Raw genomic sequence first — 26,358 nt, 5'->3', positions numbered from 1 at the left:
TATTTTAAAAACTTATTGACAATCCTTCGTACTTATTATATTACCATTTGATATCAAATTTATTAAAAACTTTCTCTCTGAACTCAGTGAAACCACAATATAAAAATAAGCTTTTTTGTTCTGATATTCTTTTTCTTTATTTTATATATACATACAAGTAAATATATAAATGTAATATTGTTACGAATATAAAAAGTATATGGATTTTTGTAAGCATATATATGCATTTAAATACATTAACAAAACTACAATTTTTAACGAGCAAATCATTTCTCTGACATTTCAAGTGCTGTTTTATAGGGTTATCCAGCTGATGTTTGAAGTGGAAAACTTTTTATTTTTGTCGTTTTTTTATTGGATAAAAATATCTAAACAAAAAGTTTCAACTATTCAAAAATATACTAAAAAATGTCTTATAAAACAACTAAAAATGGTCGAGAGCGAGAGAGAGAAAAAAAATTAGTAATATTTTTACTTTATTTGATATAGTTATTTTTTGCTGTGCCACAAGATTACATGCACATAAATTTGTATAGCAATTTCTTAAGTTTTTGTAAATGTGTAAATGACTATATGCACATCTTAATGTATAAGGTTCATGGTAAAAACAAACCACTTTAAGAAAAATGTACAAGTAGAATTCTTTAAGACTTTTATTTCATCTTGTTATTTATAAAAATTAAATTTTTGTTAGAATTCCGGAAATTAAATACACATTACAAACATAAGCAAAAATATATTCTCCCCTATAAGTTTATTTATAGTTATATATGAATATAAAATACTAAAATAGGATGTTTTAGATTAATGATTTTCACAGAGGAAACCAAAAAAAAAAAAAAAGGGAAAAAAATAAAGACAAGGATGTTTGTGTCACAAAAATTTTTAATAGGATTGATGAAATTAAGAGCTTTGATATCGCAAATTCTATTAAGATTTTTGTAGGAAAAAAAAATTTTTTTTGTACTATCGAATAACCCAAATTTAATTTTAAAATATTTTATATGTATACATTTTGAATAATTTAAAAAAAAATTATTTGAATGATGCAAAAACTGAATAAAATTATAAAATCTAAAAAATGCACAAGAAATCTAAAACAGCGTAAAATAATTGTTTTTTTTGAATTTAAAAAGAAAATTGATTAAATTTTTCTTTTCATCTCGCTAAAGAAAACTTTAATCTCTAGAGTACTGCACTTATTTTTATACTTCAAAGATGATAAGAGAAATTTTTTTTAGCACTTTTCCAAAAAAATTTTGAAAAAAAGTGCTCATTAGTTTCATTCAGTTCGTTCGTGGACAAATCTGAAATTTCAGATATGTATATCTTTGAGAGGAACTTGTTTCCGCAGAAAAAATTTTTTATCTATTTCCCCTTCTAAAACTTATAACCTAAAAAAATGCCAACTCTTTAAGTATAATTATTGTAGCAAAACCAGAAATAATTTCTACATTCTGTAAACACTTTTCAACGCAGTAAAGTAGTTACTTCCTTTTCCAATAGCGGCATACCATATTTGAACATAAAAAAAAACCAAAATGTCCCTTATAATTTACCGTTATCTAAAATCCGCTTTTCCAAAATTTTGATATCGTTTTTCTTCTAGGCCGTAGATTGTATACATCTGAAAATTTAGCAGTTTTTAGACACTAATAAATAGTTCATTTAGTTAGATGGAAATTTTTTTCTACTTCCACCTCCTTTGAAGTTATTCTTGAAATTTGTAAAATTTGAATTTGTGGCCCTTTAAATTTAAAGCAGAAAACTAGCGGTAAATACCATGCCATCAAAAGTACAATTATTTATCTTAACTCACACAATTAAATCCTAAATTCGAGTATTATGTTAACACTTTATCGGTCGGTTGTGGTTGAGGCTGCCACTCAGTAAGTACCGGTTAAGTCCCGAATTTACTCCCAGTACCTGCTAAATTTTCACTATGCATTGTGTTGTGCTTATTCCTTTTGTTTTAAAGTAATGGAATTTTATTGATATTTATACTTTATTTTGTATTTGTTTCATACAATTTATTGCCTGTTTAACTTACATTCATGAAATAAATTCAAGGTAACAGTAATTAAATTTTTTAATATCAAATAATTAACGACGTTGGCGCTGCGTCGATAACTAAAAGCTGATTAATAGACTACCGGTTGATGAGCATAAGGAATCGAAAAGCCGAATAATAGGCTACCGGTCGATAAACATAATGAATAGAAAAGCCGATAAATAGGCTACCGGTCGATTAAGTGTTAACACTTCTTTAATTTTTATTTATTTCAAAGATTGCATATACTGCTCATCCTAAACGAATGGAATCTTTGAAGTTCTTTGTTATATGAATGAAAGTAATTTATTAATGTAGTACATAAATAGATAGATACGTACTAAATATTTCCTGCTATATTCTAAAAGCAGCATTTTCACTTGTTGAGGGAAAAAGTGCTATTTTAGAAACCGTTCGTTTGACCCAACTTTATTAAAGTGGAATTTCTTTGAACAGGATTTTTAATAAAATATAAAACATTTTCTTGATTTTACTAAGATAAAGAAAAAGTTTTAAAATTGAAAGGTGACAAAACTGAAAAAATGAGAAAATTTCCTACGAAATTTTGTTAAGTGTTCTAGATATTTTATTAAAATTCTAATGATTTAATTTTTTAATAAATTCTAAAAACAAACGCTTAAAATTCGTTTCTACTTTAGATACTCCATTAAAGCAGAAAACCATTAAAGTAAAAAATGTTATTGCTTTAAAGGTACTAAAAAATTTTTCTGTTTTATTAGAATGAGTCCGAAATTATAATGATTTTTTTTTAATTTCGCTTGAAAATAATTTCATTAATATTAATTTTAATGCTACTTCTAGAATTTAAATATTATATGAAAATGCAACCTAGATTCCTTGTGTTCATGACTTACAATTATATTTTGTACAATTTTAACGCACTACATGTCCTTACATGTCCATAATATTTGAATATTCGGTGGCACAATTATCTAAGAGAAAATAAATATACCATTTTAATATAAAGTAAAAATAGTTCTGTTAAAAACCAAAATTATTTCTAATTATTTGCGTCTATTTCTAATGATTGGTTAACGTAGAGCAAAAATCGAACTCTGACGAACATTTTTCAAATTATGTAAAATATATAATATTTACTTTTTTCCATTTTATATAAATTGGTTCATTGATTTATCATATAAAAAGTGAAGTCCTTATGAATAGCGCAATATTTTGGTCTTAGTTTCTGGGAAACTTTGCACTTTTTTCAAATGAGTACAATTGATACTCGTAATCGTAATCTCTTTCAGAATTACAATTAGCAATTATAATTAGGAGTCATATTTTGTTCTGCAAACTTCGTAAATTGACATATCTAAGTCGAATAATATCGAACTGTTCTAGAAAAAATCTAGTTAAATAAATACCTATACGCTTTTTAAAATAAAAGTTCATATTCGATAATATTTTCGTATTTTTCACTAAAATTCGCAGCAAAAAGAAGCTCTCAAAGAAATTTTCTTTCCTGAAACAACTGCAATAAGTAGATTACAGCGGGTTTTAAAACCCCAAATTCCTTTTCATTAAACATTATATGCGTAAATTTTCTTTTTTCTCCTAAAAACAAAAAGAAGAGAAAAATAACCGCATCTCACGTTCACACTCTCGTGCAACTTATGTTTATTTTTGTTTTTATTCTCATCTCACTTTTTAATCAAATTATGAACTTGTTAATTTAGTCATATTTGTTTGAAATGTAAAAAAAATAACAAAATGGCAAAAAACCGTATTAAAAAAAATCCATCAATCAAAGCATTCAACTTTATTATTTTTTATTTCACATATTCATTTTTCATAAAAGTACAAAAGAAAAACAAAAAAGTTCAAGAGGAAAAAAAATGTGCTTAACAAATGAGCGCAAATCAATAAAAAAAATTTTCCAGCAAATTTACGAAATTTCACATCACGCCAGTGTATTGCAGATTGAAAATAATAAACGAACTCTTCTACCGTGTATAAAGTTGTTGAAACTCACATCTTCTATCTTCCTACGTTCCAATAGTCCCTATTATTCCTATTCATTCTATTCATACATTACACATATGCAATACATTTTTTTATGTATATACGTGTGTGTAAATACGTTCAAGCCCTTTTTTCTGAATAGTCATCATAATTGGCGACACAGCCGTTTCAAGCTGTCAAAACGAATGAAATTTTTCCCTTTACATTAAATTTTTTTTTCTTTTCTATAATATTGACATTACGGTATTGAAGAGTCTCATACAAAATGTCATTTAAACAATATTGGTAAAAAGGATTCTTATCTATACATCTTAAATGACAATTGAGATTTTCATTTACTTGCAAAACCCTTACCAAAAGGAAATTTTTTTTTGTTTTCTTTAATTTGTACGATGAAAATTGATATGGAAATTTTTTATAGGCAGACATTAGTCTGTAAAGAGGAAAATTATTACATATTTATGTTTATTAAAAGAAAAATGCAAGAAAAAAATTTAAATTTAAAAAGTTTAAAGGAAATTTTGCCTTTTTGAAATTTTAATGGAAGAAAATGGAAATTGTTTTTCCTAATGATAAAAATATTTTATTATCAAATAAAATTAGAAGATAGAATCAAGCAAATAGAAATTTTTTTTTTTAAATTGATGATCATTTCACAATATCAGTTAAATTTAATTATTGTTATCAGTAAAATTATTTTAATATTCACATGGATGTAAAACGACAACTCCAATACATAATGTAAAAATTTGCATTGGCGGACTATAGGAAGAATAGTCCTTTTCGATTTACAAGAGAAATGAAATCAGTCTGAAATTTGACGTTTTTTCTTGTTTTTTACTTTAGGTCGGAAGTTGTTCATTAAAAATTCTATTGTACGTGCACCTGAAAATCATTTTTGCAATTGCAATTTGTATTTTGTTATTTGAGTTATTTAATTTTTTAAAATTTTAAAAATGCTACAACTGAAGTAAAAAAGTAATGAATACGATCCTAAATAAAGAGCAATGTAATATAGTAGGTTTAATTTATTAATTTCCTCAATATTGTGGGGAACACTTCTTATGTATAAATTGTGGAATAAAATACAATATTACATTTTATAACTTTTATTCATTGGTGGAATCCATTTGATATATAGATTTGCGGTAAGTGAAATGTTGATAATATTTTACAATAGGATATTTTTATAATTTGCTTTCTGTCAACTTCGATTATCTTCGATTATCTTCAATATTATCATTTTTTAAAATTATTAAAAAAATTTATATATTATATTTACAATTTCCTTAAGTGCATCAGCAAAACACCTACATAGAATTTTGTAATAAATACACAAAATACATTTGCGTCCAAAGTAACTTGCACTCAAAGTGGCCAGAAATACTTCATAAAATTAATTTTATCAGTATATTGAAAATATTAATAATGACTTGTCAATTCTCAAAAGAAACCAGAAATGTAATCTTTTTTCTTAGTATAGTGACCGAATAATAACGTGGAGGTTAATTATATAATACGTTATTCCTCAATATAAAAATGTATTTAATACTTTTTGAAATTTTTTTAATAAATTTCGATTTTTATCTAAAAATAAAATTTTGACAATAATTTGAAAATTATTACAGTCAAAAATTATTTTTTTTAAATAACTATTAAAACTAGTAAAATAGCCACCTTTTTCATTTACATAGTCTATTTAAGTTGGAAACGAAAAACCAATGTAACAATGAAATATTTTCACTTCATAAAGAAATTTACGAATAATAATAATGATAAATAAAATTTTTGAATAACAGCGTAAAATGCGGAGAATACAACATAAACTTCGTGTTGACGACACATAATGCGAACAACTATTTGTTATACATAATGCGACAGCTCCAATATTATTGCCCCAATATTATTGCAGTTGTCGCTTTAATATAGTAGCAGATTTAAAAACTTTATTGCAAATCGAAAAACATTCCTCAAGTAAGTTAAGCCCAAACTTATGCCGAAATTTTTCAGCAGAACTTAGTTCTAGTAGAATTCAAATTCGGAATGCCTTTGATATTATAGTAAAAAAGATATCCATTTAATTGAGTATCAGAAATGGAAACAAAAATGAATTACAACCTACGTTAAAAAGTATTTTTTCTCCTGAAATGAGGTCCTTTAAATAAAAGAGTATCTATACGTATTTAATAAATATGTATGCATGTACATATACAGACAAATATATGCCAATCATGATTGCTAGCACCATTTACATTATTATTATCAACATTATCATCATCATCCATCATAAAAAAAAAACATCATACAACAAAATCGGATACAAAACCCTTAAAAAAGGATCAAAAAGAAATTTCTTCCCTCTGTCAAAAAGAAAATGCAAAGAAAAAAAAAACTCTTTAAACTTAACGGTAACAGTAAATTGAAAAATGAAGAAAAATATTTTTGTTTTTTTTTTTGTTTTTTTTTTTTTTATCCTGAGTACTTTTCCTTATTTTTCAATATACAAAAACAAACACATGTAAAAATTTTACAATTCTTTTCTTTTAAAAATTTTTTATTTTCTTATAAAAAAAAAAAAAAAAAAAAACAAAAAAAAAGGGGTGAGGTATCGCGTAAAATGAAAACCATGGCAAAATTCATAAAAAGAAAAAGGAAATAAAATTTTTTTTTTTTTCGAAAAAAGAGTTTTTCTTCCAAACAAATTCAATAGATAAAACTTGAAAACTTAAAAATGTATTTACTTTCACATAAAAATTTATTTTTGAAATAAAAACCAAAAAGGATAAAAAAAAGGAAAAAAAAAAATTGAAAATTTTAAGAAAATGTTTTTATTTTCCGTTTTTATTTTTTTTGGTTTGGAAATTACTTTTTCTTACTTTTGGATCTCTTTCAAGTAGCTGGTGAAAAAAGTTTCTGCTTTATATCATAACAAATTTGAAGCTCTCCTCTTCGCCCTCGAAATTGGTGAAAAGCTTGTACCTTTAAAAGAAACAAAAGTCAATAGGGAAATTGTACCATAAAGGAAGAAAAAATCGATTTTATTACCTGGGACTTATCAATAAATTGTGTACAAGGAAATTTTTCTTCAAAATTCAATTGTTATTTTAAAACGTTTAATTTGAAGTTTTTATAAAAATCTTTATATAGCAAGGAATATTGTTCAACACAATCAGGTATAAAGAAAAACAAAATTAAATTGTGACTTTACTATTGTGACAACAACAATATTTGTGACTACTACAGAAACCGAAAATTTTTTTAAAAATTCATGGTTTTCGAATTACAATTTGGAAACAACTTGAAATAAAGCTAATATGTTCTTTGAATATTTTTTAGAAGGTTGCCACCAGAACTTGATTCACAAAATTAAAAGGACCATATATTTAAATCGATATTTATATGATGATAGCAAAAAAACAAATTTCTTATATGCGTGTGTCATCAACTTGATATGTATGCTACAAATCGAAATACATATATGTACGTATGTACATAATATATATGTGATGTGAACGAAATAATACTGTACGTAATATACAATTAAACACGTATTTAGAAGAATAATAATTTTTTGTTTCGAGTTATATCAAAAAAGGTATCTACATAATATTATGTGAATGTCAGTATGAATAGATATGTATATTCTACGTGAAATACTGAACTTGTCTATGTTCTTTTTATGTGATTCTTGACAACTGAAACTTTTTTTGTCACTGAATTTTCTTTCTTATTTTCTTTATTTTTCAATAAAAAATATATAAAACGATTTTCAAAAATTGTATGTGTTTTGTGTAATATCGTAATTTCTTGTTTATGCCAAAATGTAAAATAAGGATGTTGAAGTGAGTTTTTACACACGTTTTTCTATTACGTGCAAAAAAAAGTATAAAACCAATATAAAAGGATTTATTCTTTCGCATACATGATTTTTTTTAGTAAGTTATGAATAAAGTATTCTGCTTGTTATTTCAAAAATATTTAAAAAAAAAAACATTTTAAAATTTCGCATGTCTTAAAATTGATTTTTTACATATTTTATAAATTGGGATGACTTTTTTGGAATTATTTGCCCATATTATTAAACATACTTACTTCAACAATTCAATTAGGCTTTCGAGCAATCACAATTCGCTAAGAATTTCTTATGAAAATGCCAAACATAATTATTTTCAGTAATGAAATATTAACTTAGATAGCATAGCAAGAATTTGAAAGTAAATGTTTGGATGTTGTAAGTCGATAATATTATGAATTTCTTTTCAAATTTATGACAAATTATAAATTGCTGTATTCTTTATTATTGATTCAAGACTAAAAAATGTATAAAGAAACTTTATCTATGTATTGTGTCATTTTTACTTTACCCTAAAAGTATGCAATTTATGCGTTAAATAACAATTTAAAACGTGTTTTGTAATTTCCTTGGCAAATAACGAATATAATTATTGTGCTAATTTTTGCTGACTTAATTTTTTATTAAAATAAAAATTCCACTATTGATTGGGGATGTCCTTTTAGGTAGTAACATTAAAGAAACAATTTATTAAGTAAAAGGACATTTTAACACACAATATTAACACAAGCGCAAAAATCAACCATGTGAAAATAGCAACATTACAAACACCTCATCTGAAGCAGACTACATGTGGGAGATGACATGAATATTCAAAAAGTAAAATTCATAAAATAATTTTATAATTGAAATAATAATGAAATGTCAAAATAATTTGTTTTTTCTTGTTGAACACGATTTATATTGACGACTTCTTAGATTCAAATAAATAAACTTCCCACGTACGGTCTAAAATTTACTCCCATATACATATAAAATGTATATTTTAAGTTGAAAGAGTGTTACAAATTTGTTTATCCACTTATAATACTGTTCCATTGAATTCACCGAGAGTGTTTTTGGATCAGTAATTTAGAAATGCTTTGAAATAGATTGAATAAAAAAACCAACTGTTATTTAATTTATGTTAAATGAAATTTAACATTAACGAATTCAGTAATCTAGACGTTATTCTCAAAATTAGAATTATTCAAATTACTATCACAGAGACAACAGGATTAATTCAAATTGAATTTTTGTTACAATTAAAATAAATAAAAGGAAATAAAAGCATAGAAAACTTATGAGTGGAAGGGACAAAAGTTTAAAAGTTTGAAATAAGCATTATTTGTAATTGCTTAAAGTGTTTTTAGGATATTTTTGTGTACATTTGTATAATAAATTTAAAAATCTTTTTGAAAATTAACGACTACACATTTTTCTTCTTCTGTTGATGTTAGAGAATTATTATAGTCAGAGCCCTACCTACAAATAAATATGTTAGTCACCCAATTTTATTGATTACACCAAAAAAGATAGTTTGCAACCTCAAATATTGTGAAGACTTTTTTGTCCCCTCAAAATAACTATTAAATTATTCAATTCAATATTTTATATTGATCCTAGTGCTTTCTTGATCCGCCTTGGAACTAAATTATGTGTCCATGCCTGGGTTAAAGCTCTTATTTATAAGCTGTTATATACACTATGTTTTGCGTTCAATCAAATTTTTCAACAACCTACATACGTAAATACTATACATACAATTGATATAACAAGATTATTTTTACTTTCGTGATAAAACAGTTAAGTTTGGCAAAAATACTAAACGTTTATAGTTTTTTAGCACTTTTCCAAAAATTTTTTTGAAAAAAGTGCTTATTAGTTTCACTCTGTCCGTCCGTCCGTCCGTCCGTCCGTGGACACTTTTTTTGTTTACAAAACTTCTACACCCTTGATGATAGAAAGCTGAAATTTTATACTTATTTCCGTATTTGTTGCAATGAAACCATAAGCATTTTTGAAATTTTGCAAACGCAGAAAGGCAGTGGCTTGCTTCCCCTAGCGTGATATACTATAGTTAAACTTTAGAAAAACAAAATGGCCGTTCAAATTTACCGTTATCTAAAGTCCCTTTTTTTCCAAATTTTTGATGTCGTTTTTCTTCTAGACCCCATAATCTAGAAATTTGAAATTTTAAGGGCTTTTAGACATTAACAAATAGTTCATTTTGTTAGAAGAAAAACTCTCAAGTTATCACCTCTTGAAATTCGTAAAATTTGAATTTTTGACACCTTATATTTCCGAAACCGCAAGCTTTTCCAAATTTTTATAAACTCAAAAGGCTAACGGTAAATTCCATGAAATTAAAAAATATAATTATTTTTCTTAACTCACACAATTGACCCTTAAAATCGAGCATTATGTTAACCCCTTTTTATATTAATTTTTGCTTTATTTCAAAGACTATGCATATATGCGTCATCCTAAATATATGCAATCCTAGAAATAGTTTTGTGTATGAATGAAAATAATTTTTATAGTGTGATAGGTATACATAGAGTGTTTTTAAAAGCAGAATTTTCACTTGTTGAAGGGAAAAGTGCTACAATACAAACCATTGGTTTGGCCCAACTTTATTAATAATGGTATTACATTACAAGTTGGCAATTACATATAACATAAAAATAACTGGAAAATGAAATGAGTTTTACCGTGATGTGTGCGTTCTTTGTCAAGTTTTCATCCTCCATTTTTATTTCAGAGCAAAGTATCTTGTGTATAACAGTTTATTAACTATATAAGAAAATTTTGTTTAAAACCCATAATTGTACAAGCAATGATGTTTTAAAAGAGACTCTGAATATTTATAGATTTTTTTTTACTTAAATTCTTTTTCAAAACTTCATTTAATTTAGAAGCCTTAACGACCATTTTTTCTTATCCTCATATTTCTTATCAAAAGAACTGACAAAACAAACGATATTACATCAAAAAAACCAACGATTAAATAAATTGCTCTGTGTTGACTCCTCATTTTAATTTTTTTTTGAATCAAATTTAATGGCGTTATGTTAGAGAAAAATATGTATGTATGTATGTGCATATTCAGTAAATGTAAAATCAAATAAAGAAATTAAATTGGAAAACTACTGAATATGACAAGTTTCATTTTTATTTTTAATTTGTTTTTTTTTCTTTTACTTAGAAAACTCATAACACAATTGTGTAATCCTGGTGATGATCTTTCGTGTAAAAAAATTCTGTAAAGTTTTATAAAAACTAAAAATATAACATTAATGCTAAAAAAATACTATACATACTTATAATTAATATATTACGTCCTTTGTATACGTGCTTTCAAATACACAAAATGAAAAAGTGAAGTTTGAACATGAAAATAATTTTAATTAATATTTACTGTATCTTGATGTAAAGGGTCAATCATTGTAAAATAGAGAAGCTTTTTAATCAAACTTTATTAAACATTAAATATTTTTCAAAATTTAGATTAATTTTAGCTTGAAACAAAATAATTGCAGATGTTGCTCTCATAATAAGCAATTCAGAAATCTCAACAAACGGATTTTTCCTTGAAATCAAAACCAATATAATTCCGCTTAACAATTATTTGAAATATTTTGAATAGCTCTTTTGAGTAGAATACTATATTGAAATTTATTAATAAAATTAGCAGAGTTTAACTCTCAAAATATTTATATAAATTCATATTGCAACTTTCCCGCATTCTTCATCACATACAAAGATAGAAAGTTGATGAAGAATTCGGATTCAAAATAAATTTGGAGCAATATTCATGAAAATTTGCTAAAATAATTATGGGCACTTCAAACATCCGAAAATTCTAGTATGAAATATTTGTTGTTCACAAGATTTTTTTTATAATTACTTGAAATAGAATTAATTTCGATTTAAAAACTAAATCAATATTTGAGATTATCGATTCATAATTATTATAACCACGATAAATACAATAATTCATAAAAGTATCTGTCTTCGATAAGAAATTGTTTGAGGAATTTACTTAATATATTATTGCTTTTATAAATATTGTCCTTTATAAAAAGACGAAAAACTTAATATATGTACTCTTACCAGATGAGTACACAAAAATATGAAAAACTAACATAAGTTTCCTTAAGTTATTATTAAGAATAGCAAATAACATTGACAATTTTGTCTTATCGTCTATAATTCTCCTGATGTGATATATTAGTGTTTCCAGAACCACAAAACAAACTTTGTTATGTTATTTTTATTTTCAAATGTTGTGAAGAAGCAAAGGCGTATAAGAAGAAGAAGTGATTTAAAGATTTATGGAAAAATTAAAAGAAATACCAACTTTTTTCTTATAACTTTTTGAGATAATTAGAAAACTGAATAACTTTACTCAAGCTTCTTGTGAATTAGCTAACAAATCTAGTTTATTTTGTAAATTATATAAGAATTTATTTTTAGAACATCTCCATCTTAATCAAAAAAACGTGCATTATGGTTTCTCTGTCCGTTTTTCCATGCAACTTTTTGTTCGACTATTATTTTAACATATCTACTCCACTTTAAAAATAATAGACCTACCAATTTTCTAAGTGATAATTTTCTATAAGATTGGTGCTTACAGCAAAATATTATCACCACGGTTTTGAATTTTTTTGCATACGTTGTGCAGTTTTTCACAAATTTTAATACGAATTATTAGTTTTACACAAATATTAATTTCGATACTACTCGTATTCTCGTATCTAAAATTTTCTGATAACTTTTTGTATTTAGAGCGTAAACAATTTTTTATAATTTTTTTTAAAAGACATGTAAGTACTTTTTAATTTTTGTAATTTAAAATTATCCAAGATGTAGAGAAAGTTTCTTTCTTCAGTTATAGGAGAACAGCTTTCGTAGTTGGACACAAAATGGATAAGTAAAATAATTAAGGGCTAATATTTTTCACTTAGATAATAAGTTGAAAAAGTCTTTTCAACTGAAAGAACGAAAGAAATTTTGTCTGTTTCCCAAATGCAAAGTTTCGATTTTCGTAAAAAATTTTCCTGCAAATATAGTATTTTGGTGTTATTCCTATTAAATTAATACAATTAAGTATAAACTAACTAATCTAATTCGATTTAGTTTGACCGATCTAATACGTACATACTTTTAATTTATGTTCCCATAGTTACAGTACGTTAAAAGAAAATATTATTGTTGTAGTAGGATAAGAGCGGGAATTCATCATGAATTTGTTTTGAACATCATTAAGTTGTTCACAGGAAATGTGCTACTTTGCAAATCATTCGAACTTATTTTAAATATATTGATTTATAGGTATGTATGCGAATCTGCATAATATGGGTATCAATACATAAATGTTGACTTTTAGCAAATAAAAATTACTTGAAAAAAAAAATATAGAAATTCATACTTTTCCTCCTTTTTCTAATTTCATATTTTGTGTTTTTATAAGTTATTAATGATAACGCATCACACTTGCCCTGATATAATTAAAGGAAATAGTTAATATTCAACTAACTCGGTTCTTTATTATAGGCAATGGGGGAGAAAACTACTACACCTAAAAGAATAAAAGATGAAAAAGTTGTTTTATTCCGTTGAGTATGTAAATATGTATATATATATATATATATATATATATATATATATATATATATATATATATATATTTATAAAATTAAAAGGATAAGAGATAAAAGAAATAAATTTAATCTATTAAAAGTATTCTACAAAAATTACTGAACAATTTATATAAAAGTTTTAGAGAATAACAACGCTGCTATACACTACTGTTATATACACATATATACTATGTATGTATATGAATGCATAAACAGTTACAACAATGCGTGTACCCAGCATTTTAGAACTATCATTCAAATAAATAATTCATATGTATGTATGTATTTATGTATGTTTGTGAAAGAAAAATTTAAGGACAACATTACAAACAAAAACTTATTTAAAATATAATTACACATTACGTACATCTGTATGTATGTTTTAGCATAACCACATAAAGACTATAAGTGAAGTATGTATTAAATGGTAGAAGACTTTTTTTTCTCGAAAAATAATTAATAATAAATATTTGTTTTTGTGATTCAGAGAAGTTATTAACTTATTTAATGAAGATGATTTGTAGTCAAGTTGAAAGATGATAAATATTAAAGTCGTCAGTAATGCTTTAGGGATTTTTTCCTTTAACATTTCCTTGAGATTCTAATAAACTTATAGGAGTGTGAGAAAAATATAAAAATTTACGTTCATAAATATATGAATATGAATAGGAATACAGCAATAAGTTGCTGTGAACAATGAATTTTCTTCCTCATTATCACACAGCTTCATTTAAAAATTCATATGAAAATTTACGAGTTTAAAATATGAATATAAATAGTGGATTTAGAAAAATGTTTCTAAATTTTCATTCTTCAAAATCTTGAAATTCAAGCAGTTAGTACTTTATTTATTATAGTGGTACAAGTGGAAGTTTATCTAATTTCGGAAAATTTTTAACAATAAATAATCAGGGAGATAGGTAGGAGCATAGCGAAAAACAAAAAAAAAACGTCAAAATTAACATTTCTTCATTGATTAAAATTAAATATCGAAAATATATACAGATAATATCTAATATTAATAGAAACGAGAAAAAATAGAGTTGATCGTGACAACTCTGTGATATCCATACGAATTTGTTATCCTATGTGCGAGTTATGAATGTCTCATAGCTGACTATGGGACGGACTATGACTTTAAGTTGACATATTACCATATTAATTTATGCAAAATTTCAGTACTGTGTACTTTTTGTGTACAAAATTTCAGTACTTTCAATATTTTCTAAAATATGGCCAAACTACAACAAGGAGGGAGCCAAGAAATTTCAACGATTTTTATCACACAAAACAGCTCTAATTACACACTTATCTTCCCGAAATTTCTATATCATAATTATAATTTTTGAAGTTGTACGGCATAGCTACCAGAAGGAGCCAATCAATTTAAACGACTTTTACCGAACACATTAGCCCTATTAATATATTCGTTTGTGTGAAATTTCAATACCACAGTTTTTGTAACATAAAATTTTAATACCACATATAAATTTTATGAGATATAGCCAAATAAATTTGATTTTGAGATTTTGAAAATTTGGTAAACTAAGCTCAATAGTTTTTTGGTTATTGTTGGGACCGACGGACGGACAGAGAAAGCTAAATCTATATCTCAGAGCATTATTGCTTAGAGTTACAAACGGTAAGGCAAATTTAGTATACCCGAATATACGTTCGTACGGGTATAAAAAAGAGAAACGTAGCATAGGTTATTTCCGTACATTAATTTTTTCTTTGTGGTGACATACCCAGTGAAGTATGAAAAAGCTTTTGCTCCTTCTCCGCTTGAGCAACTGGAAAGAGCTTCACATACAAAGATTTGGGCAATTTTTAAAAGTTTACACCAATTTATGTAGACTCCCGTTTCTGACTATAGCTTAAACCTTATGTCTTTGGACTCCTGAAATTGGTACCAAATTTATGTAACATACAATAAGAATCGCCAAATCAAATTCACTATATAACAGTTTTTAATAATAGTGTACAGCAATTAATTTTTTTTTTTATATTTAAAGTTATATTTAAAGATTAAATATGCTGACATCAAAAACTAAAACAAAAACCAAAAATCAATTTATTTTTATGTATAAAAAAATTCTAAACCTTTTTCTTTACCTTCAATAAGAAAGAATCTCCTTCCTTCCTTTACAATTTCTATTACCCACAAAATATTTTTAAAAATTTCTTCTGTTTTCATGCGATTTTATACTTATTTAAATTTTATATTTGTTTGCAAAATGCTAAATATTTGAAATTTAATAAAAAAGAAAAATAAACTTAAATTGTGCAATTCAAAAATCAAATACAAGATTTGAAGTGTAATCATAGATAAAAATTGTGTTATGATAAATTTTAAGGAGCAAAAAAAATTTAAAAAAAAATTAAAGTACAAAAATGCAAAAATAAATCGGTCATATACTTATAGAATCGCAAACGTACAATAAATTAGTAGTTTTTGTAATTATAAAACAATAGAAGTTTAAAAATAATAAATAAGGCAAGTTGAAACCTATTTTCGCTCAAATCACAATTAATTAATTCAATATTAGTGGAAGAATTCTTCAGAAACTTACAAGGAATGTTACTCTCCTAATTAAATTTCTGCTTTAAAATTTTGTGTTATCACTCGCAAAAGTTTTTCCTTAATTGGAGAACTTTATTTTTGCTTTAAAACTTTTGTGCGCGGAGCTTTATTGAGTAGCATCCTTTTATTTCAATGTTGCCGCCGATATCGATTCAATCCAAAAACATACAACAAATTTGCAATTAACATTCAATTTTTTAAATTTAAGTTAATCACTTATTAATTTAATTAAATTAAATTTGTGATTATAACAAATTTAAAAAATTTAACGTTTATTTGTGAAAAAAAATATTGATGACTTATAGGTAAAAATAAAAATTGAATTACTTACCCATATAATTACGTAACATTATAAAATATTTGTGTAATTTTTCAACTTTGCATTCTGTTGATATTAAAATAAAGTTTAAGTAATGTTGGACACTACGCAAATTAATTTTATTATATATTAGAGTACGTTTACGAAATGGAAAGTCACTGATACCAATACAAATATCAATTTTGCATCGGTTTAGGGTTAACTATCCAAATTAATTTAAACACAATTTGTAAAATTTATAAGATTTCAATGTTAGATCTATCAAAATTTTCGATAAATGAATAGAAAATCAATTGAAATTTTCAACTCTACCGAATCAACGAGTACAATTGTAATTTTTTTCTTTTTAGAAAAGCACTTTGGAATTGTGTACTCTGAAAAAGTTTTAACTAATCTTTAGTTGTTTTAGAAAGCCGAACTAATTTTATTTCAAGTGGACGAATATTTTATTTGCCAGCGCGATTATTTCACACAATATGAAATATTTTTCAATTTTATGTTTACTTAATCATTTTATATTACAAAGAAGTAAAATGCATGAAATTCTGACGAAATTTTTTTAAATATTTTTGTTTATAATTTTTAATAGTCTGGAAAAAAATAAATATGCGGACAAATTCTTTCTGTGCATGCATATACCTTTCCTACCTGAGCCTTCATTTATACTGTAATTATACCATAAACATTTCTTCCCAAATTTTCACATTTGCTTAAGTCAAAATAGGTTGGGAAATAAATTTATTAATGGTCCGATTAAATCCATTATAATATTTAAAATTACTGATACAATTATGGTATAACATTGCAATTATTGTTAGAGTTTATAGTACCAACAGTTTAGCAAAAAGATAAGTATTTCAAGAGAGTAAACTGAAATGTCTATTGACAGGGAGCATCAAAATAGCTAAATAACTAATAAAATACCAGCAATCCCATTTATTTGTGGGTTGCTCGCCAATTGGATCATTACTCAGAACATAATTCTATTTCTGAAACTATCATAACGCGTTAAAAGTAAAATTTTGCAGCTTTGAAAATTATAAACAAATAACATTAGTTACTAACTTTAATAATATTTTTAACTATTTACTACTTATTAAAAAATTAAATCTAAAAAACAAATCAATAGTTTTTAAATTAACAAAAACTACTGAAGTAAATATTTACTAACTTTCATAAGATTTTTAAGTTTTCAAAATTTCATATTTAACAATTATATTACACTTGACACAAATAGTATTCAACAACAAAATTATTTGTACTTGGGAATGAGTGTATCAGTGACGTTTTAATTTAACCCGAGTTCAATTTATGTTAAAACTAAAATATCTCAAATATAAATATTAGTTTGAGCAAAAAATTTGTTTCTACAACAGAATTATACAACATTTCCATTCTTATACTATTGAAATTGTACTCGTATAACTTCATTTAATAATTATTATTGATTTTTCGTGAAATTTGAATTGGAATATCAAAATATGAAATATCAAAAATTGAAAAATATCGTAAAAATACAATATTTAGGCCAAAGTAATCATCTGGACGCTTCTACGCTTTGTATTCCCAAAATTTCCCCAATTTATTTGTAAATATAAGTCTATGCAAATATGAAAGTTAACAAATATCTTTCTACTTAAAAAAACTATCGTGTATAATATTAAAAAAGAAGAATTTTAAGTACAATTGTTTTTAGCAGTCACTTATATAATTGTCAATATCCTTTGAGAAATAAAAGTTTTCAAAATGAAAAAAGGAAAATAAACTGAAGAAAATAAAGACCAAAATTTTCTACAAAAAATTTAACGTAAACCGAAAAAAAGAAACTTATAAAACATTTTTCAAAGGTGAATTTTATATACACACATATACGTATAAAACTTGCATGTATTCGTGTGTGTATATCAAAATATTTATATAAAAGGTGTGTACTGCATATAAAGTTTATTTTTATTATAAAAATAAAGCGAATATCAAGATAAAATATCTACCTTTCTCACTTCCACCATTTTGACTATCTTTTTTTTCTTATTTTAATTTTTTTGCTTCAATATACTTTATCTTTGATTTTAAAAATTTAATAAATTCACGAAAACTTCATTTTTTAATAAAAAAAAAAACAGAATGCTCCAAATATTTGTTTCCGTTTTTTTCCATTGATATTAAATTTTTCACATACAAAAACAAATTCTTTTTCCTTTTTTTTAACTTTTATTCAATTATGAATATTTTTTATTAAAATATTTTTAACATAAAAGGATTTTTTAGATAAACGGGCAAAGTGCATTTAAAATTTTCTATCCTTTTTGTTATTTTGTTTTGTATATTTTTAATTTTATTTTTTTTGTCGTCTTAAATTTGAAAATCTAAACTTTCACTAATACTAAAAACAGATTTTGTTGTTACTCGTTTTGGCATTATAATTTCATTATTTTCAATAGCAGTTGACACTAAACCATTCACTAAATCGTTATCCTTAAATGAAATTTTATTATTTATAAAATTATTATTATTACTATAATTATCGCTTATATTATAACAAGAACTTGAATTTAAATTTTTACTATTAGTTGTTAAATTATTTTTAAAATTATTTATTCGATTACGTTCAGCAACTTGAAATTCTTTAAAATTTTTTTCGTCATTGACTATTGTATGATGCCTAAATTCTACAAGTTTTGGAATTTCTGTAATATTTTGTTGTTGTTGCTGTTGTGCTGCTTTTTGTAAAATATTAATAACAGAATTATTATTTTTAGTAATTAATGTTGGATCAATTATAATTGTTGATGATGATGTACCACCATCAGTAATTGTTGTTGTAGATGTTGTATTCGATGATGGTAATTGTATTCCCTTATCTATAATAGATTTTGCTCCAATAGTTTTTGTTGGTAATTGTATTAATCCAACACCGACACGATCTAATGATAATGTTGATGGATAAACACGATTATGATCTGATGTTGATGAAGATAATTTTGATAAAAAATTTAAATTACGTGTATCACTAATATTTTTATAATCTTTATGTACAAGTATTGGTGTATTCGAACTCAATGAATCTGTTGAAGCAATAATAGAACGTTTTTCTATTGATGAATTTCGAAAATTTTTTAATGATGCTGATAGATTTTTACGAATTTTTTGTTTTTGTTCATGTAGTAAACGATGCTGATGTTCTTCTTGTTGAATTTCTTTTTGTTGTGATATTGATGTATTCGAAAGTATTGGGGCTGTTGAAGATAATGTTGTTGCCGGTATTGAAAAATATGTATCAGTAGAATTTAATTCAGGATTTGAGGATATTTCTAAAGGATCGATAACACTTTCTAAACTGGGTGATGTACAAGATGTTGCAAGTTTGTGTAATGAAAATGTTGAATTTTGTTTATTATTAGTTTGATGCTGTTGTCGTTTTTGTTGTAGTAATTGTTGTTGTTGTTGTTGTTGTTGTTGACACTGTTGCTGCTGTAGTTGTATTTGTTTATTATCAATAATGGTTAAGGTTGAAAGAGATAAAGACGATTTGGATTCTAATAATTTATTTGATAATAGGGTTGAAGAATCTGCTACCACTTTTGATATAGAGCAGCCTTGACTATCATCTAATAAATGTTCATCACTACAACCAAATTGTCGAGCATAAGATTCACGTAATTGATTTACGGTTGATGGTGCTGCGCTATGAATGCATCCTTGTAAAAATTCTAATGCTTCATACAGAATAAAACATAGCCCGAGAACAATGAATGTCTCCATCATATAATAATCAAAGAATCAGCATGTCGTGCTGATTTAATCTTAGTTTTTTTTATTTTTCATTATAGATTTCCAAACATTTTAACCAAACTATTTTATATCTTTTTTCTAAACCACTTTTAGTTTCTTTCAAAGTCAAATTCAACACTAAGATTGTGTCATTTAAACGTTAAAATAAATTATTCTTATGCTGTGAATAGAATATACTTATAAATATACAATTCGAAAAACTATCAATAATTTCTAACAATTAATTTATTATTACTTATTAATTTTAGAAATTAACTATTTCAATAATTAACTATTTTTTATTAAATGCATCCACTAAATTTGTAAAAAATTATCATTTTTACTTTTGAAATTTTATTCCATCAAGCATCTACTTTTCATTCATATTTAATTGAGATTTATAGAAAATACACAAAAGTATATATCAATAAATTAGACGTTATTAATAATGTCAAGCTGAGAGTTTAAAACTGAAACTAATTTTAGAATTGAAAATAAACTCAATGAAAATTTCCTTGCACCTAATTTCCAACCAAACAAAAATCGTTTAAAAATTATTTCCCATTTATCCTTTGTTAAATCATAAAAATCTTTTTGTAAGACTTTAAATTTAACCTGAATTTTATATTGTCATGTTTTCAATTACAATAATCTTTGCTACGAGTATTACTAATAATATTAACAACATTTTCAAGTCCTCATTAACAACATTGTAAAAATTGGTGTTATGCAATTTTTTTGATAAAATTATAATGGACCATGAGTATTTTATGTAATTTTTTTATTATTTCAATAAAATTACTTTATTCAATCACAATTTCGAATGGATTTTTCCAAAATATTGTTGTTAGAATGAAATTATAACTTATTGTTCTTTTTCTCAATTTAATTTCTTTCTTAATTCCCAATAATAAATTTCAAATTCATTATATTAGTCTACAAAAAAAAATCAAAATAAAAACTTATAAAGCCAGATCGAAAATAAAACAAAAATGGTTCTGTTCCGTAAACAATTAAAAAAATTAATCTAATTTTAATTAACAATTTAAAAGCAATAATAATAAATAAAATTTAAGGTTATTACCAAAAATTTTCTAAACCATTTCCAATGTTGCAGATTATTTCAATTTTTAATTTTGTTTATTAAAATAGATTATGTTTTGTGAGATGATTAGTTCACCATTCCATGACATTTTAATTTCAAACAAAAAAAATTTTTTAATATAATTTTTATACAGAACAATAAGTATAACAATAGAATATTGAATCTCCAACAAATAAAAAGCATTTTTAACTTAAAAACCATAAAAGAAATTAATGAATAATAAAATGAAGGTTCTATAATTGCAAATTTGAATTATCAATACTTAAAAAAGATGAAACCAGAACGAAATTTTAGAGTCTAATTTATTTAAAATGAAAATTTATTTTAAAGGTCACGGTATAAACTCGAATTGTATCTAATCTGGATACATACAGAATATGAAACATAAACCAAGTGCTAGAAATACAATGGCAAAAACAGAAGAAAAAAATTATAAAAATAATAAAAAAAATAATAAATAAAACCTTTTGATGAAAATAAAATTGTGAAAATAAAATTAAACGAAACAAAAGCAAAAAATTTCAAGTATTAAAATAGATGAAAAAAAAAAACAAATAATGAAAAAAAAATTCTTTTTTATTAATTTAAAAGCCTCTTTGAGAACACATTTTGTTTTTGTTGTTGCTCTTGTATATCCTTAATATACATGCATATGAGAGTAATAAAAATAATAAAAAATCTTTTTTCTTCTTTATCTTCACAGAACATGATTCCCATCTCCTTTTATCCAAATGAAAAATAAAAAAAACTCCTTACATAATTCTGTTAGACTTTGCAAAAGATGAAAATAATGTGTTCGCAATTAGGAAAGACCAAATCTACCTTACCACCTTACCAATACTATGCTACATTCTTCTTTATAATATTATGACCTCGGAAAAATGTATACAAATGAATATACTATATTATATAAGGAGAAAATGAAAAACAACAGACTTCAGTTTATGTCCTCTTCACTTTTCAACAACAATGGTATACAGAGAAATGATAGGTACTATAAGCATCACATCATATCCTTAAATTCAAAAAATTTTTAATGTTATAAGTCATACAATCGTAAACACAATTCTGAATAATAAAAAAAAAATATATATTTTTGTTTTAAATTTTTCTATGTTTTACTTTTTCTTTTGCTTTTAATTCTATAACATAAAATATTGTATTTTTGCTATAGAGACTTACATACACTGAACTAAATCATTTTTTTATCCTTGAAGCTTCTATATAGTTAGTCCTTAACAGAAGTTTATATTTCAAAATGGTTTTTTGTATAATTTTTTTTTTATAAAATTATCAAATGTGTGAACGATAATGTTCTCTATACCTATATGTATATATATAAACATATATACATATAGGTATAGAGAAAATAGATACAATATAACAAAATAAATATTATTAAATAAATTAAAAACAATGGTCGGAGTGAAATAAAAAATCATGACGAAAGTTAAAAATTGTAACTGAGTTTATTAAAATATTTTTTCGAAAATTTATACTTAAAAGAAAAATTTCCAGTATAAGAAAATTAATATGTATATATTAACGAAAGGGATGATATGCATGTGTATATGTATTTAATAGGGAATGGCAAATAATTTTATCCAAAGCATTGTACCAGCCAATTTTGGTTCAGCTTTTACTTTTAAAGTTTATAAAAAAGTGCTTTTTAGCATTTTTCCAAAAAAGTTTTGAAAAAAGTGCTTTTTAGTTTCTGTCCGCCCGTCCATCAGTCAGTGGACTCGTTTACAAAACTTCTATAGCTTTGAAAATGAAATTTCATAGCATTTTTTTCCACCTTTATCTCCACTTAAGTTATCGTCTCTCGAAATTTATAAAATTTTAATTTTCGGCACCATATATTTCCAAAACTGCAAGATTTTCCAAAATTTCTATAAATACACAGAACTAACGGGAAATGCCATGCCAACAAAAAATAAAATTACTTTTCTTAACTGACATAATTAGTCTTAGAGTTCGAGCGTCATTTTAAATGCATGCAATTTCTCAAATGTTTTGGTATATGAGTAAAAATAATTCTAGTAATGAAGTATTGTTTTTAAAAGCGGTATTTTCACTTGTTTAAGAAAAAAGTGATAATTTGCCAACCAGTGGCTTGACCCAATTTTATTACTTTTGCACTAATAGTATAGTTCATTGCAGTTTTGACAGTTAGTGCAATAGGACCCGCAGGTCCTAAATTACACGATTTTTTTTTATAAAATTCTTTTGATAAATATAAGTATTGATAAAAATTGTTAAAAATATTTCGATATTACAAATAATTTCGGATATATCATGGTTGTTAGATTGGAAATAGCTTTTATTTACGTATATTTGTTGTAAAATTAAAATCAAAAAATTTTTCTACCGTTTGGACCAATTACTATTGTATTTGGAGATATTTTTAAAATATTAACTTCAACTTTATCACACATTTGATTTATCTTAATTAATCATGTTAGAACATGTTACTTTTAATGTGATTTAGAAATTTTTTTAAGTATTTGTCTAATTTTAGTCAATTTTACTGAATAATATAGAGTGGAACATCATAAAATCAAATTTTCATAAGTACATAACAATGACTTATTCAAACAAAAATTTATAAGTTTTGACTGTTGAGACGAAGTACTGTAAGCGTTGAGCTACTATAAAAATTTATAAAATTCTTTAGTAAAACTCTATTATTTGAAATTTCTAATAGAGTGAAGAAGTGTAGGTGGCCTAGTGTGATGTAAAAAGAAAAGAAGCATATTTGATATAGTTAAATCATAATATTGTGATTTTTACTCCTTCCTATTTTAAATAAGTTTTAAATCATAATAAAAATTTGTGACAATTTTTTTTATTTCTCTGAAAGCAAATCTAATGGGGTTTATTTATTTATTTTGTTAATATATGAAGTATGCATGTACAATACATACATACATATCTATGTACGTTCTAAAGGTATAATATTTTGTGAATGGCATAGCACATTTAACCCACAGTAAATAAAACTTTACTATTTCAGAAAATAAAAAACAAAAATAAATTGTGTTTTTTTAACTTTTGATATTTACTTTCAGTGACATTTTGAACGGATTTCCCGTCAGAATCCGGACGTCTGGACTATTGTGTACGTATAAAACTAAGACATACATTCACATACATATAAAAATGCCAGTTTAAAAAAAAACATTAAACAAACTTCAATTTTTCACAAACAATTGTTGTAGAGAAATTGGAACTTTTAGTGTATTGACTTGTTATAAGCTTTCTCGAAATTTCTATACGGAACTTCAATAAAAATTCAAATCTGTATTTCTTCACATTTGCGAAATAAAATAAATGTGAGATGTAAATTTACATAAATTGCTAGGTTTTATTTTTAACATTGCTGGATTATTGGTAAACTAATTTATGTTCACCTGAAATTGACTTATAAACTTCATTATATTTCCTTATTCTTTCATGAAATGTCTAAATTTACATAATCTGAATTTCATAAATAAAAATGAGTCAAAAATTATTCAAAATTTCATATTAAGTCCAATTGTGGGTAAATAATTATTTTTACAAAATAACAATTCTAGTAATTTGAGTAAAAATGGTGTGACTAATATTGTTAAATTTTAAAGCAACTTAATGAATGAGACTGAGAAGACAAAAAATTTCTGCAGATAATACAACTATTTTTCAAAAGTTTCAGTGTAAAAGCTGCAGTATTGACACAATTATTAAGATAAACTTTTCTAAATAAAATCCCACACTTATTCCCAGGAATTCAGCAAAATCACTTTAGATCTTAATTTGAGGTAATAAGTACATGGTAGTTGACATAATATTTGTTTATGTTGCATGTACTTCATGTATTTGGAAAAAGTAAAAAAAGAACGAAACCTGGCAAAAGAAAACTAACGGAGGGCGGGGTAGAACAACTTTTCGTGCCCTCATGTAGCGTCCATTTATAAAGTTAATTTTGTTTTATTGATGGTATTTGTTCGTACATATTGCTCTAATTTGAATTTGTTTAATTAAGCATTCTGTTATGATAAATGTGCGGTAGAATAATACGAAAATGAAAATTTAATTTTGTTTTACAAGATTGTTTCAGAATTATTTACGGGTAATGGCGTTACATTTAGGAAGTGTAATTATGAAATGATTGCTTTGTACAGAAAAAACGATTTTATCTACGCATAACATACTTTTGTTTATATGTACAATTGTACATAATTATATATACGCAAGTACATCGTTTTGTTTTTAATTCTGCTTCCATTTCTCACTTCATTTGATGAATTTTTGTTAGATACGCAATTAAGATTAAAAACATTACATTGTAATTGGAATTTATTCTGTAAAAAAAAAAAAAAAAACAATTTATTTATATGATTGTATTTTGAAAAGTGGTTTGTGTATTGTTGAGCACATATTTTAATTTATATGAAATGTTTTTTACATTGCTTGATGTTTTTATTTTATTAAAGAAGCCACAATATTTACATGTTTTTGAAATTTTTTAAAATATTAAGAAAACACATATTATGCAATGTAGGAAAAAAGTTTCATTTTTAAAGATTTGAAGCTAAATATAGGGAAGAAGTTATCATAAAAAAAAAAGTCAAAATTTTTGTCCGAAATTTAAAATGATATTTTTCGTTTTCTGAAATTAGATTTTTGTGCTAAATGAAAGATTCAATTAACTCTTCTAAATGTTTATTTGAAAAAGGAAACGTGTTTTACTTTAATCATTAAAGATTTATTGCCGTACCGTAAGTACATATAATATTTTAAAATCAAAATGAGACAGGAGTTTCGAATTTTTCGAAATGAAAACATTCTTTTATTTATGATTTTAAATTGAATATCTCTCTTTAACTAAAAATCTTTCTCTGAAGGTTCGCAAAGATCTTTTTGTATATCAAGTTTCAAAAAAAAGTATCTAACAGAAACATTTTTTCTAAATTTTGTTAAAAAAATGCTAAAATTATACTTGAACTACAATAACTGTATTTCATTGAAACTTTTTCATTATCGTTTAAGAGTGTACATGAAATGCATCGATGATAGCTTAC

At 24.7% G+C, this 26,358-nt stretch overlaps 1 protein-coding gene across 4 annotated transcripts in view; it reads right to left on the bottom strand.

Annotated features, from left to right (window-relative positions):
- Positions 1 to 26,358, bottom strand: part of LOC129618639 (putative uncharacterized protein DDB_G0282129) — a 171,449-nt gene that overhangs the window by 87,016 nt on the left and 58,075 nt on the right. For all 4 annotated transcript variants that reach the window (XM_055533502.1, XM_055533503.1, XM_055533500.1 and 1 more), the window contains exon 2: positions 18,411 to 20,371. In XM_055533502.1, coding sequence (XP_055389477.1) covers positions 18,772 to 20,184 — 1,413 coding nt within the window. In that variant the 5' untranslated portion in view covers positions 20,185 to 20,371 and the 3' untranslated portion in view covers positions 18,411 to 18,771. The remainder of the gene's footprint in view (positions 1 to 18,410; positions 20,372 to 26,358) is intronic.

The sequence above is a fragment of the Condylostylus longicornis genome, unplaced genomic scaffold (assembly GCF_029603195.1).
Source record: "Condylostylus longicornis isolate FDR11 unplaced genomic scaffold, ASM2960319v2 ptg000010l, whole genome shotgun sequence".
Lineage (NCBI taxonomy): Eukaryota > Metazoa > Arthropoda > Insecta > Diptera > Dolichopodidae > Condylostylus > Condylostylus longicornis.
Note: the sequence above shows the minus strand (reverse complement) of the source record. Positions and strands in the feature narration are given on the sequence as shown.